We start from the raw sequence: 15,429 nt of genomic DNA on the forward strand, positions 1-15,429 counted from the left end.
CGAGGGGACTACGGATCCCGGCAGCCCCCGCGCCGGGGACAGAGGAGGAGAGGCCGGGTGCAGGGATGGAGGGACGGGTGGGCGAGCGAGTGAGTGAGTGGCAGCCGCCAAGCCTTGGCCGAGAGCCAGGAAGGGCCTCCCCGGAGGAGGAGGAGGAGGAGGAGGGAGGTGCAGAGCGGGAGGGAGGGAGGGAACCCCAGGGGTCATCTAGTGACGGCGCCCCAATCGAAAATTTGACTTTAAAAAAAAAATCTTTCAATTTTTAAATTTTTCCCGCGGCACACCAGGCAACATCTCGCGGCACACTAGTGTGCCGCGGAACAGTGGTTGGGAAACACTGTACTAGTTACCCAAATTTGGTCAATTCTTGTCCATGTCATTTTTGCTTCAGAGAAAAAAGTTCCCTCTCTCTCAAGAGGGTTCCTTGTTCTCCAAATGTCAATCAGGTCCATAGTTTCAGTCATTTCAAAAAATGTCTTTGGTAATCTCCCTTCTTTAGAAATCACCTGTCTCTGCGCTTTGTCCATATTTGTAGAGACAACTCCATTCATATCTCCCATCATTACAATTTTATAGTCGAGAAAATCCATTAAGGTCTCATGCAACTTCTTGAAGAATTCAGCCTTCCCTTCATTTGGTGCATAAATTCCTACTATCAAAACTTTTTCTCCTTGATTTTGAATTTCAATTGCCAGGTACCTTCCTTGTTCATCCTTGAGCATCATTTTTGGATCTAATTTTTCTTTTGCATAGATCACCACACCTCTTTTTTTAACTTTGTCTGATGAGATAAATTCCTGTCCCAATCTTTTATTTATCAAAAGTTTCCTGTGTATCCTGGCGATGTGTGTTTCTTGCAAACATATTATATCTAATTGTTCTTTCTTTAAAATATGGAAAACTTGGCGTCTTTTTCGGGGAAGGTTCAAACCGTTGCAGTTCCAGCTCAGAAGTTGCAGAGACATTTTGATCTTAAGTACCTATTCCTCCGACTGCTCCAAGTTTTTGTTCTTCCTCTGTTGGTATTGAGGGGAGTCCGAATGATAAGTTTGCAATGTCCGTTATTTCTTCTTCTCCTACCGTTCCTTTCTGCAGATCCTCTGAGTTTTTCTCCAAAAACTGTTCCTTGTCTTGAACTGTTCTTATTTTAAACTTCTTGCCTTTGAAGTTAAAGGACAGGCCTTGTGGAAACTCCCACCTAAATGGGATGGAGTTTTTCTTCAGCAGGTCTACCAGATCTTTAAAGAGGGTTCTCACATCCAAGATATATTTAGGAATATCCCTGAAAATCTGTGCCTGAGAATTCTGGATGACCAGTGCCTTTTGGTAGTGCGAATTCAATATTCTATCTCTTTCTTCCTTTGATCTCAATGTAATTAGGCAGTCCCTTGGTTTCTTGCCTTGTCTCCTGCCCAGCCGAAAGGCTGTGGTTATTACGATCTCCTCATCTGTCTCCAGTTCATCTTGCCAAAATTCCACAATTTTCTCTGTAAGGAATTCCACAAGGTTGTCCCCTTCACTTTCAGGAATTGATCTTAATTTAAGATTCTTCTCCTTCCTCTGCAGTTCCATTAAGGCCAGAGTTGCATCATGTTCATTCACTTTTTTTGCAATTGGAATAAATTTCTGCCTTGTCTCTTCTGCTGTGCTTTTAGCACTTTCAGCAATTTTTCTTGTTTCTGTGCTTTCCTGTATTAATCTATTTATAGAATCTGTATTAGATGTTACAGTTGCCGTGTTCAAGTCCAATCTTGCTGTCAGATCTGTCAGTTTTTTGGAATTTTCCACAGACTGCTTTGTCAGTGCCTCCAAAGACTGGTTTATTTTAACCAATGCTTGTGTCATGAATTCCATTGATGCTGTAGTTGCCTTCTCCTGTGCAGCTGCTCCTGATATTGAGCCCCTTTTTCTTTGTGTTTGTGCAGACTTTGTTTTGGATCTAGTTGATATCTCATCCGCTGGGGCACTCATATCCTCAAGGTCGTTCTCACAGGAATAGCTTGCAAGTGGAAAATCCCACTATTTCTTCTTCAATGAAACTGTTTCCTTTTAAACTCTCTAGAGGGAGCATCTGATTGTATCCAAATGGAAATAAGAAACAAAGAAGCAAGGAAACATAGAGCGATGAAAAAGTTCCAGAGTCAAACTGTAAATCCTTACTTTGTTTCAACCAAAAGTTCAACAAAATAGTTCTTCTAAAGTCCCGTAATTTTGTTTCAGATAAAGTCCGTTTTGTATCCAAAGTTATTTTGACAGTTCTCTTTCCCGGTGCCTTACTCAGGCAGCCCGATTCCCGGGGGTTTGGCAGTGAAAGACTTTTTCCTCAGCTTATTTTAATGCAGATTTGCAGTGTCTAAGTATCTTCCCCCCCCTCTCCTGCCTGATGGGGGGGAGGTTTGAGTTCGATGTCAGGTTTGGCAGTTTAAAAAAAGAGGAAGATTTCCCTTTTAAATGCAGCTTGTTCTTTCGTTGCTCTATTTAACATGCAGTTCGGGAAGGCAGACTTCCTTAATTTTTAGCCATTCCCGTTTTCAGCCGAATGTCCAAATTTAATGTCCCGTTAAATCCCTCAGTCTTACTCACGGGTGTTGCTGTCAAATCATAGTTTCAGGAAGGAATCAGCGCTCTCCGTTGATGGCGATGCGGCTTCACTCCACGGGCTGGGTAGCGACTCTCAGCACCGTGCTCACTCCCGATGCCGCTCCGGAGCCTTTAAAAAGGCTCTTTCACAGTACCGGGGGGCGCAAAGGTGCCCACCGAGTCTCTGGATGACACTGTTCTTCGCCAACAATGGGAGGCATCCCAGAACCTTCCCGGGATTAGAGAGAGTGGGGGAGGGGGAGCCACAGGCAGCGGACGCCTTCGCGTCGGAGCTGCAGGAGGTCCACGAACAGCTCCGAAGGCAGTTAGAACTAGCGAAACACGCATACAAGCTGCAGACTGACAGACACAGAAGGGTTGGGGAAGACATACAGGTGGGAGACTGGGTTTGGTTAGCAGCCCAGGCAGTGCCGGCCAGATCGTTAGCGAAGAAGAAGCTCGGACATAAGCACCTAGGGCCTTACCAAGTTGAGGCACGGATCAATCCAGTGGCCTTCCGGTTGACACTTCCGGAAGGATCCAGAATGCACCCGGTCTTTCATAGATCAGTGCTCACGCCCTACAAGGCACCTCACAGGTTTCAGACGCCAGGGACGGCACCAGACCCGCTCAGGGAAATGCCCACAGAGGTGGGGTCACCAAGGGAGGAGCCTATCAACGAGGTCACAGAGATTTTAGACTCGAGATGGGGGGAAGAGGGGGTTGAGTATCTCCTTGCCAGAGAAGGTACCCCGGCCAGCGCCAACAGCTGGGTGCCGTACTATGCGGTGGAGGAGCACTACCTCAAGGACGAGTTCCACGCGCTCTTCCCACACAGACCTATGCCGGCAGATTATTTCGACGAATATCTTTTCACACCCACACTTTCAGCCAGCACGTTCCAGGGGTTCTCATCAGACGAGGAACCGGCACTCGACACACATTCCCCGGAGGGATCACCCTCGGGGTCTGCCACAGACCGCTCTTATTGGTGGGACAATCAACCGGAAGGGGGGTGGAGCAGGGAGCTGCTGCAGGGACCTTGGCAGGCAGCATCCCCCGAGGCGACCGGGGGAGAGACGGACATGGACGTGTTGGGGGAGGACCTTGGGTTCGAGCACGGAGGCAAAGAGATGGAAGCAGAGGAGATCCCCATCGGCGAGACCATGGAGGACTATCCGGACTTATCCGGCTGGATGCACGCCACGGGGGACGAACTGTATCCTGCACTCACCCCCATAACGATGGAGCACCCAGAACCCACACCTGAAGGAGGGGAGGGGGGAAGGGGGCGCTTCGAGGGGGGGATGGATGTCAGGGGCTCAGGAGCAGAGGACAGGAGAGGGAGGAAATGGAGAGCGAGGGGGAGGAATCCGAGGGGAGCGTAGGCGATGACAGTGGTCCGAGGGATTCCCAGAGTCTCTCCAGCGAATCGGAAGATTCACAGAAGGGGGCGCCTATGGCCAGGGCAAGGGGGGTGCCTAGGGGGACACCCCAGGAAGAAGGGGCCAGAGGGGACTCAGAGAGCAGCAGTTGGAAATCAGGACCAGCTTCCCCACCAGAGCGCAGTGGGGGGGAGGAGTCCCAAGTATCGGGATCAGGCTGCTCACCACCAGCGAGAGGAGATGAGTCAGGATTGACCACGCCTCCATCGGAGAGCGCGGAAACGGTCGAGAGGAAGGTTGGAGGCTGGGCGCGCGCGCCAAGTTCAAATGTACAGGCGAGCGGCACAGCAGGTAGCCCGGATACGGAACCAGGTCCTAAAGCCCGCCGGAAGGAGGGACAAGAGTCAGGGGGGTCAGCGTCAGAAGAGTCCAGAAAGGAGGAGACCCCGGGGGGCAGAAGGACCCAGAGGAGGAAAGAACAACGGAAGAGGTGGAGTAAGGCCAGAGTCTTAAACTGGTGTACAGGGGGCGGAGACTCAGACGGAGCTTCGCCGGTCTAGGTTCTAGACGTAGAGCTGCACGCTGCGGCTTTTAAATGGAAACTGAACTTCAATAAAGACTTTTGTACTTTACCACCGGCTGGCGTTGGTCCTCTGTGAGCTGGGACCTAGAGGCAGCTCTGACAATACGCATCCCTAATTTGTGGTGAAAGAAAGACACAGCTACAGATGAGTGAATGTGTCAGTTTCAGTTTCCCTCAGCTTCTCATTTTCCTAATATTAATTTCAGTTTGTCACATTTACACAGGCCAAAGTGCAAAATTCACCAGCATTTTAGTATAGAATTCTCCTAACATACACATTTTGCAAGCAATCTCCCTTATATAATGAAGATTTGTATACTATTTTCAGTATGATGTGCATTCCAAAAGATAGATGCATTTCAGTTAGTGAACTGTTTTCCATTAGCACCAGGGAATGGTGGAAAGTTATTTTACAGAGGCCAACAGAGCATGGGAAATGGAGCATGTGATCCCTTTGTGGTGCCCTTTCCCTGCAACCTGCTATCACCCACAGGCAGGGAACCTTGAGGCCTCCAGATGTTGCTGAACTACAATTCCCATCAGCTTCAGTGAACATGGCCAACGGCCACAAACGATGGGAACGGCAGTCCAGCAACATTGGGAGGAGCCCCTCTGGTGCTGTAACTCCACCACCCCCTGGAAAAGCTGAGATAGCAAAGATGCTCTGGGTTGGGCTCCTGGAGAATGGCTCAGCATTCCTCCAAGCGTGCAGGGGAAGCAGAGCCCAACTTTGAGCAAGGCAGGCCTACGTGAGAGGAATTTGCTGGCTGCTCCTGGGCAGGGTCGGAATAGTTTGGCTGCTCACAGAAAGTTTACATTGTGAGTGGCCCCTGCTGTCATGTTTGCCTTCACTTCATGTCATTCGTTTTATGCATTTTATTTGACAGAGAAGAAAGCACCCAACTGCCAATGAGAGAGGGAGAGAGAGGGAAAAACCACAACCAAATTGGGAGTGAGAGGGGGAGACACACAAAACAAAATGTTTTTCCTTTGAAGCCTGGCTGCTCAGAAACCATGCCAAGGCATACGCTTCTGAATAGAAGTCTGTTAATTATGGCAGCTGCAAGCCAAATCACTTAGGCAGTGGCCTCCATCCATAAATTCTCGCCGGCTGAGGAGAGCTCCTCAGCCGGCCACTTGCAAGGCTCAGCTTGGCTTGGCTCTGGGCTCGTATTTGCCAAAGTATTCTCTTACCTTACAAAGGAGCTGATATACTGTTGTTATATCTGTCTGACTTGAGAGACAATGGACTGAGCCTCTGGGGCTGAAATCAAACTGCTGTGTTAGCACCGGTGACCTCCCTGGGGCACAAGCCCACGTGGGGTGTCTGGAGGTCCTGAGCTGCCCAAATGACAAGACCTCCTCTCAGTCTTGCTGATGTGGTCCAAAGAAATGCACCAGCTTAGTTGCAGGAGTTGCTAATAACAACTGGACAGCCCTCCCTGGGGTGCATGACAAATCTGTCAAGTTCAGTTTTCTTTTCACTTTTTTCCAATATTAAGGTCACTTTGCCATGTTTCCACATTCCATCTGCCTTTTTTTAAGACCTCATGAAAATTTGTCGGCATTTTACTTTGCACTTCTCACAATATACAAATTTCTTCAAACAATGCTCACAATAGTGCATGTTTGTGTGATATTTTAATAAATATATGCATTTTATACATAATACCTTGTGGGGAAACTGCACAAAATTCAGATACAGTGGTACCTCGGGTTAAGTACTTAATTCGTTCTGGAGGTCCGTACTTAACCTGAAACTGTTCTTAACCTGAAGCACCACTTTAGCTAATGGGGCCTCCCACTGCTGCCGCACTGCTACTGCATGATTTCTGTTCTCATCCTGAAGCAAAGTTCTTAACCCGAGGTACTATTTCTGGGTTAGCGGAGTCTGTAACCTGAAGCGTATGTAACCTGAAGCATATGTAACCCGAGGTACCACTGTAATTTAAATTCTACAAAAAGTGTCTTAGCTACAAGGTGAGGGGCATTGCCCCCTCCTTCAGGCTTCCCTCAATAATCCTTCTGCATCCCCCCAAAATTGGTGTATTCCACAGCTCAACCTGTGTATCAGTGTATGATGGTGTATCAGTGAAGGAATTAGCCCTCTCGTTTAGCTTGCCTCTGGGCACTGAATCCTCTATTTGTATGGGTGGTTTGTAGTTCTTGCTATGAGCATGGCTGGGACAGTTTAGATTTCAGCATCATCTCACCCGCCCACTACAGGTTGCGATGAGATCATCACAAGCCTCTTCTTTCTCCCTGAGATTTCCAGCAATGCCTTATGGCCTGTTTGTACAGGTCAGTTCACACAGAAAGATTGAGTTACAGATAGGTAGCCGTGTTGGTCTGCCATAGTCAAAACAAAAAAAATTCCTTCCAGTAGCACCTTAAACATCAGGAATCACCTTCCAGTAGCACCTTAGACATCAGGAATCACAAGACAGAGAAACCAGTAGGAGAACACTTCAATCTCCCAGGACATTCTATACAAGATCTCAAAGTAGCTGTTTTACTACAAAGGAATTTCAGAAATAGACTGGAAAGAGAAGCTGCTGAATTGCAACTTATCACCAAACTTAAAACCATGGAGAGACCTGGTCTGAACAAAGACATTGGATTCTTATCTCATTATACATGACAAAGCCATTTTTCACCTTCTCACCCCTTGCTTTTTCCTGTAAGACCTATTGCAGTCGTTAAGAGTCGTCAACAGGCTCATCACAGCTATCTGCCAATCACCCATTCCCACCACCCTTCTGAGTAATACCCCTCCCCACCTTCTCACTATATAGAAGGGTCTGGTAACTTCTGTTTCAGTGTATCTGAAGAAGTGTGCATGCACACGAAAGCTCATACCAAGAACTAACTTAGTTGGTCTTTAAGGTGCTACTGGAAGGAATTTTTTTTTGTTTTGACAGAAAGATTGCTTCATTTTGGTTCACACACAGTTTCAGAGACCAGGAATCAGGCAGGTTCACATTAACATGAGAATTGACCCATCTTCATTCCCGCTCTACCTGCAATGGATTACTCTAACCCTTTTTAAAAACTACTTTAGCCAAAGGCCAGGAACATGTCTTGTGGCAGTGAGTTTCATAGTCTCATCTAACTTTGCACATCTATGACCTTCAGGGGGGCAGGATCAGCTTCAGGTGGACTCATTGCAGCACATGTCTCAACCTCACGGCTCCTGATTATGCACAGTGGAACCCCAGGAGGCATCAGATTGAGGCCAAGTTGCTCTCGCCGCTTTTGTTTTGCTTTTTTAAGGTTCTTTTGTTGTTTTCAGCTCCTGGGACCAGTTCCCTTTCCTGCTCAATACCCTCACCCCAGAGTCAAACACTAAAGGTCGAGTTCCCATCCACCAGGAGGAAGCGTGGAAATGCAGTGGCTCCAGACTGGTTTCTCTCCACCTCATGCACTGAGTCATCCCTCTGCAAAGTGAGTCCATCACGTGATGCTGCCACAAAGATGAAAGGTTTTCAGCAGAGACTCAAGGAGCTGCTCTGCTCTGGCCTTTGACAAATTAGGAGGGGAAACCTCACTGAGAGAACTTGCCTGGCCCTACACTCAAAAAGCCACAAGAAAAGCCTCCTGGATCAGGCCAATGGCCCATCTAGTCCAGCATCCTGTTCTCTCAGGGGCCAGCCAGATGCCCATTATAGGAAGCCCTCTTCTTTCCTGTGGTGTCTAGAAACTGCTTTGCAGCAGCATCACTGCCTTCAGCCGTAGATGCAGAGCATGGCCATTGGCAGCCCCCTTCGCCATGAATTAGTCCAATCATCTCTTAAAGCCATTTAACTTGATGGCCATCACTGCCTCCTGTGGCAGAGAGTTCCATAGTTTAGCTATGCACAGCATGAGGGACTCTACCAATATTTAGCTACACTGGATAACTCTGTATGTGTGTGTGTATAGTTTAAATTCTATTAATGTTTAATTGTTTTTAAGTGATCCCCACACACACTGCCTTTGTTTTTAGCTGTTCCTATTTTATCTGTAAGCTGACTTGAGTCTGTCAGGGAAAAAGGCAGGACAACAACAACAATAACATCCATGAGTTCCAGTGTGACCAGGGGAAAAACCTCTTCTTCCACTCTCTCCATGCAATGCATCATTTCATGGAGTGTGGTTTGTTCCATGCTCAAGTTAGATCAGGCAGCGGGGAAGCTCTAAAAGGAAACCCCTGTCCTAAAAGATGGAAGCTGTATGGATGTGTATCTGCACACAACACACCATAGGAATCTGCCTTCTGCTGAGACAGATCAGTGCTGTCTGCATTGACTGACAACGGTTCTCCAGGTTTTCAGGCATCACATAATCGTACAGCTGGAAGGGAACGCCCAGGGTCACCTAGTCCAGTCCCTGCAAGGCTCTTCATCTGGGATTGGACCGGGAGCCTTCTGCAGGCCAAGCAGATAGCCTCCTGCTGAGTTTTGGGCCTTTCCACACACAGCTGGCCAGACAGTATGTGACACAGCAACCATTTCCTAGCCGCACTACTTCACAGGGGCACTGAGATGTGAAAGCGCACCCACGCAGAGCACCCAGCTCCAAAGCCCCAACTCCAGCCAGCTCTGCTCCACCCCACCCCTTGACCTGGGAAGGCTCTCTGAGGCTGTGCCTTCTGGCTTTTCTTCACACACTGCACTGGGGGCTCCACCCCCAGGCACTTTTTTTAAAAAAAAAATTGATTTCACAAGTTTTGATTTTTTTCACACAAACAACCAGGCCTCTTGAATGGTGCCAGTCGAAAGCGCCCACAGGCAGCCCTGCCAGGAGCCCGGAGTCTGAAGAGGAAGGGCGCGGGGGAAGCAGCAGGCTGGCTTGAGAGGCGGAGACCCAGTCCTGCCAGCACACTCACCTCTCCCTATCACTGTCGTCACTCGACTGCACTTCTTCCAGAGCCACTTGCAAGTCCGCAATGCGGCGGATGGAGGTCTCCAGGTCTGCCTGCAACGTCTGCCTCACTGCAGAGAGCTCGTCCACTTGCTTCTCCTGGAGAAACATGAGCACAGGGTGAGGGGGGGAGGGTTAGTGGTGGCCCAGGAAGCAACACGCAAGCAAGGCAGTCCTGAACAGGTCAGCTCAGCAAATCATTTGCTCAATGCATTTCTGTTAAGGTATTGTGCTTTATTTTAGAAAGTGGAAGGTGGTTTGGAAAAAGACAATGTAGTGCAGTGGTTAGAGTGACAACCCAGGTTACTCATTAAACCAGCGATGGAGAACCTGCAGGCCTCCTCTTGGACCACAACTCCCATCAGCCCAGCATAGTCAATGGCCAGAAATGATGGCAGCTGCAGCTCAACCACATGTGGAGGGAACCACTTTCCCCAATGCCAGCACTGCAAAGAAAGCTACCTCACACCAAGTCAGGCTCTGGCCTGTATTGTCTGCACTGAGTGGCAGCAGCTGTCCAGGATTCCAGGCCAGGTGCCTTCCCAGCCCCACCTGGAGAGCTTGGGGATTGCACCTGCAACCTCCTGTATCCAAAACAGATGCTTTAACACTGAGCTAAGTGCGAAACAAGATTCCATTTTCATGGTCTGGCATAAAGGGCTAACTTTAAAATGAACAGGGATAGCTGCCTTACGCTGTGCTTTGTGACCTGGGCTTTGCTCTGAAAGCATCCAGAAAAAGGTGTATTTTGAAAATGGATTTGAAGGAAGAGAGGAAGGTGGCAACATGAGGCATTCCCAAAAACAAAACTAGGCTATTTATGTATGCAACATCAGCAGCAAGGGTTATAGTGGCAAAACACTGGAAAGATAAAAACGTGAGGCATCCAAGAATAGGTATCTACCCAAGTACCTCTATGCAATAACAAAACAATCTCCAACCCTGGACCCAAACAGAATTAGCTCTCCTGCCAGGTTGTTGAAAGCTACTTTCCCTTGCTCACAAAGGGTTGCTAGCTCTGCTGCAGCCAGACTCAAAATTGCCAAACATTGGAAGTCTGCATGAGGTCCCTATAGAGCTGGGTGGTTTGAGAGGATGTGGGACATTGTCTTGCTTGAGTATGTAACCCATCACAAAGGTTATGAAATGAGGTCATCTGGATGCTTTATGGTTTCTGTTCCTATGATTTATAAATAAAAATAGTGCACTGCACAGCCCTCAACAACACATGTCTTCAAGGTACAAGAAAAGTTACAAGAATCTGACTCACAAAGAACTTTCTGGCAGTAAGAGCTGTTTTGCAGGGGAATGGATTCCATCAGAAGGTGGTGGACTCACCTTCCTTGGAAGTTCTTAGGCAGAGGTTGGATGGCCATCTTTGGTTAAGATACTTTAGTTGAAATTCCTGCATTGCAGGAGGTTGGACTAGATGACCCTTGTGGTCCCTTCCAACTCTACAGTTCTATGATTCTATATGACTTCTGAAATTGCCCTTTGCAGAATCTATTTTATTACAGTCTGCAAAGTGTCCTGAACGTTCTGTCCATTTTATTCCAACTGCAATAATTTGCTTCATACATTCATTGATCTTCGTTTTATTGTTTCTTTGTTATTCCTGAAAACTATGGTAAATGAAGATATCTCTACTATCATTATTTCTTTTTTTTTAAAGGACAGTTAAAAGTGAGGGTCAAATCAGGTAAGTGTTCGGCCAGGCAGGAGGCTGGAAGGAAGGAATTACAGTAGCAGGAAATTGACTGAAAGTGCACTGGAAGGCAAATTCGCATGGGTGGCTCTTTCCACCTCCCTAAATGCCTTGATCTGATGAGACTCGGCTGTGCTGAGGAGGGTGGCTGGAGCAGAGAAAGGTGAGCTGCCTGCTGGGCAGATGAGACATTGGCCTTGGTTAAACTCCTAACATTTCTCTGATATTGCATCCACCTTTCCTGTAGGGAAGGAGTGATGTATGCTGAACAGACAGGAGGCAGACGCCGGCTGCAAAAGGCTCCTAGGATGGGCAGGCTTGGCCTTCTGGGGTTCACCCTTGAAGGCCCTTGATCTGTTTGCTTCTGAAGTGGGAATCTTCTCTAATGGAACGCTCCCTGTGAGGACAGGTAAAAAAAGAACTTCTCCATGCAATGCATCGCTGAACTATGGAACTTGCTCCGCCAGGAGGCAGGGATGGCCTCCAACTGGGATGGCTTTAAAAGAGGGTAAGATAAATTCATGGAGGATGGATTTCAAGGAGCAGGGACAGGCCCCCTCAAAATTCCCCAGGCCATGCACGCACACTGCAGGGTGTGCTCACAACATGCACGCGAGTCGTGGGGCATGTGCACATGGCATGCTGACACTGGAGGGCCAGGCAGTGTGCTTGAAGGACTCGGAAGCGATCGGTGGCTGCCACCCATGATGACTATACTCTGCCTCCACAGCTGGAGGCAGCAATGCTTCCAAAAAAATCAGTTGCTGGAAGCTACAGATAGGGAGAGTGTGTGTGCTCGGGTCCAGCTCACGGGTTTTGCAGGGGCATCTGGCTGGCCCTGTGAGAACTGGATGATGCTGGACTAGATGAGCCATTGGCTCTTATGTTCTTCATTGTTGCTTGGATTACTGTCCCAAAGCACAGTCAGCACTGCAATCCAATATACCGCAATCCAATATGCTGACTGCCATAACATAAATTATGTGCACATATGCGTGCGCGCGCGCACACACACACACACACACACACACACAGTCCTAAGGCAGGAGAGGAGACTTTTAGGACTGCAACTCCCATCAGCTTGACCATTGCACAGGCTTGTGGGCTTCCCAGAGGCATCTAGTTGGCCACTGAGCTGGGTATGCTTAGCCTGGAAGACAGGACTCTGAGAGGAGATAGGATAGCCGTCTTCAAATACCTCAAGGGCTGTCCCATGGAAGAAGGAACAAGCTTGTTTTCTCCTGCTCTGGAGGGCAGGACTCGAACCCATGGCTTCAAGTTACAAGAAAGGAAATTTTGACTAAACATCAGAAAGAACTTTCTGGCAGTAAGAGCTGTTTGACAGTGAAACGGTCTCCCTTGGGAAGAAGTGGACTCTCCTTCCTTGGAGGTTTTTAATCAGAGTTTGGATGGCCATCTGTCCATTAGTTGATATTCCTGCACTGCAGGAGGTTGGACTAGATGACCCTCAGGGTCCCTTCCAACTCTACAATTCTATGATTCTATGATGCTGACATAAGGAACCTGGAACGTTAAGACACTGGGATTGGGCTGAAGTTTCTATCTTGTGTCACTCCCTTACTGGAAGTTTAAAAGAGCAACCTGAAGAACGGCTAGGCAAGCATTAAAAATGTTTTTTATAACTGACACCTTTGTGGAATGCATAACCCACTTTTATAGCGACAGAGGCAGGCGCTGAAAGATTGCATCTCCCAGGGAGAAAAAATGCAATGTCGGACAGGTAACAGTGGCTGTACAGTAATTGGCAATTTGTAAATGAGAATCAGGAAGGCAAACAACCTATTGATTCAGAACAAACTCAGCCCCTCCAACATTTGGATGACAACATATATTAAAATAATTTTCCTCCCTCTCCCAAAGATGAAGCTCAATTCATCCCAACTGCCTGGCTCTGTTCTTTCAGTCCCCCTACCCCTTTTCTTTCTCTCCTCCTGACAACCAAGAGTGTCTGCCTGCCAACAATGATGAGCAGGAATTATTTGGCAAGATTTGGGAAATGTTGCTGCCTCCTTCGCTCATGACTGCACTCAAAATGTATTTTTAAAAGACCCACGAGCAGTTTTCTCAGTCTGGATTTTATAAATTTTTATTAACAAACAATGCAAGTTCCCCCACAGCAGATGCCTCTCTATGTCAGCATAGGGTGCTGATGGTGTTTCCTGCTTGGCAGGGGGTTGGACTCGATGGCCCTTGTGGTCTCTTCCAACTCTATGATTCTATGATTCTATATGCCCCCCCTTCTTTGCATGTTGCTCACACATTTTTTTTATCTGGGAGGAGGGGTGCATGGCAGTTGAGTTATTGCCTTCTGGTGGAACTTGAAAGCTGAAAGATTTTCAAACTGTCACAAGGATTTAGAAGCTCTGGGGGTGGAAAAATGGATGGGTCCACTGAGGTGTAAGGCACTGCCATGGCTGACCTTGAGCAATCATTCTGGAGTGAGGCAGAACAAAAGGTTTCAGCTCAAGTACAGAAGCCATGTTGGTAGCAGGTGGCCTGGGACCCCCAAGTCCTCGGTCTTTTCTGCTGGGCTTTGATTGTATGTTTGTTTTAAACAGGAACCCACCCTTTTAATTTGCTCCTGGGCCTAACATCCCTTGTGTGGGTCAAGAACTAGGATCACTGAGAGGCAAAGTTTGAAGCCAAATAGGTGCACTTGGATGGTGAATGGTAAGTCCTGTGAAACTGGGTCTGTGAGCCCCCTTCCTTCACCAGGCATTTTCAGGGGGCTGCATCTGTCTGCAGCTTGCTCCAATTTCTGCAGCTTTATGCTGGATAACAGGTTTTACTCCATTGTTCTTTGTGTACACAGCCCTGGGGTCTGTCTGGATGAACTGCAGTTTAGAATTTAAAAAAATAAAAATCTGTTGTGGATTTGGCCTGGCCAAATCACCTAGCTCATGATGTCTGAGAATTCTGATGGAAACGGGAGCAGAAATTGCCAGAGGTGTTTATTTGCCCTGTGTCTGGAACAAAAATCAGTTCAGTGAATACAACTGATATCTGCTGTTGTTTTATTTCAGTCCAGAAACAATGCATAATTGATTATGCCCCCACCATTTGCTTTGTGTTTCCTTGCATTGAAATGAATGGGATGCAATAATCTAATGACAACATAAGTTACAGAATTTCACCATGCTGGACAGTGGCAATAATAACACCAACCTCCCTGGGGTTGTCAATGAATAGGTCCTCCAACGGCCCCCTCCTCATGCTGAGCCAGCCAGCACTTTCACGATGTCTCCTAGGAACTTATGACATTTTGGGGAGCTGGACTAGGTGACCCCTCAGTATATGTTCCAACTCAACAATTCTGTGATTCTATGACATCCAGGTGAACCTCCCTTGAGGTTGCCTGGCTTGCATTTCTAGCCTTGCTCTTGACTCCTGGCTGGCGCTCTGATCCTGACTGCTCTCTGGTCCTGCCCTCCTGGCTGCCTTTCTGGCTGCCCTCCCCTCCTGGCACCCAGTTCCTGATTTCTGGCTCTCTGCCCTGCCCTGCCAGCTTCAGACAAGTTGACTGCAGGACAAAGGGGGCAGCATGTGTGTGTGGAGTTCAATTGGTTTCAATTGAAGGTTTCAATATGGTACTCTTGACAGTAGCTGAAATATTTACACTCATCCTGACCAACATGCCCCAGATACTTCTTCAGCTCTCTGGCTGGCCTTGGGACAAAGGAAAGACTGAGTCTTTTCTAAGGGCCTAGGTGGGAATAGGATTTTGGTTTTGAAACAGGGAGCTATTGTTAAGAGTTGCCTGCCATAGAGCTCCCTGCTTTGCATTCAGGAGGCATCAAGTGATGATGATTATTACGCTGTCTGTTTGAAAACCTGGGAAGTTTTAAGTGTCAAAGCAGTTCTTTTGGGTATAAAAGATATTTTAATGCCATTGCTAAGGTTATATGCTAAGGTTATACCATATAACACAAGGTTATATGGTATGTGAGCGAGAGATGCTGCTTTAAAAAATAAAGGGGGGTGTTCAACATAATTGCACTCTTCTGAAGATGTATAATGTACCACATTTCTGGCTCCCCCCTTGATATTTTAAGCATACCTTGAGTATTTGGCTCAAAATGAGTATTTGGCTCAAAATGATGACAGAACTTGGGTATTTACAAGAAATTGAATGAAGATTGAAATGGGCTTTTATACAGGAAGATTTTGGCACAATCTCACAGGAAACTGACATCACGAAAGAAGAATTGGCTACATCCTGCTCCTTTTTTCATCTGGGATTCTAACACTGAAGC

General features: G+C 47.5%; 1 protein-coding gene across 1 annotated transcript in view; it reads right to left on the minus strand.

Annotated features, from left to right (window-relative positions):
* Window positions 1–15,429, minus strand: part of MYO18B (myosin XVIIIB) — a 258,709-nt gene that overhangs the window by 38,891 nt on the left and 204,389 nt on the right. The window contains exon 41 of the mRNA XM_081892930.1: window positions 9,416–9,549. Within this exon, the coding sequence (XP_081749056.1) occupies window positions 9,416–9,549 (134 nt within the window). The remainder of the gene's footprint in view (window positions 1–9,415; window positions 9,550–15,429) is intronic.

Source organism: Podarcis melisellensis (genome assembly GCF_964234715.1).
Source record: "Podarcis melisellensis genome assembly, chromosome: 16".
NCBI classification, from domain to species: domain Eukaryota; kingdom Metazoa; phylum Chordata; class Lepidosauria; order Squamata; family Lacertidae; genus Podarcis; species Podarcis melisellensis.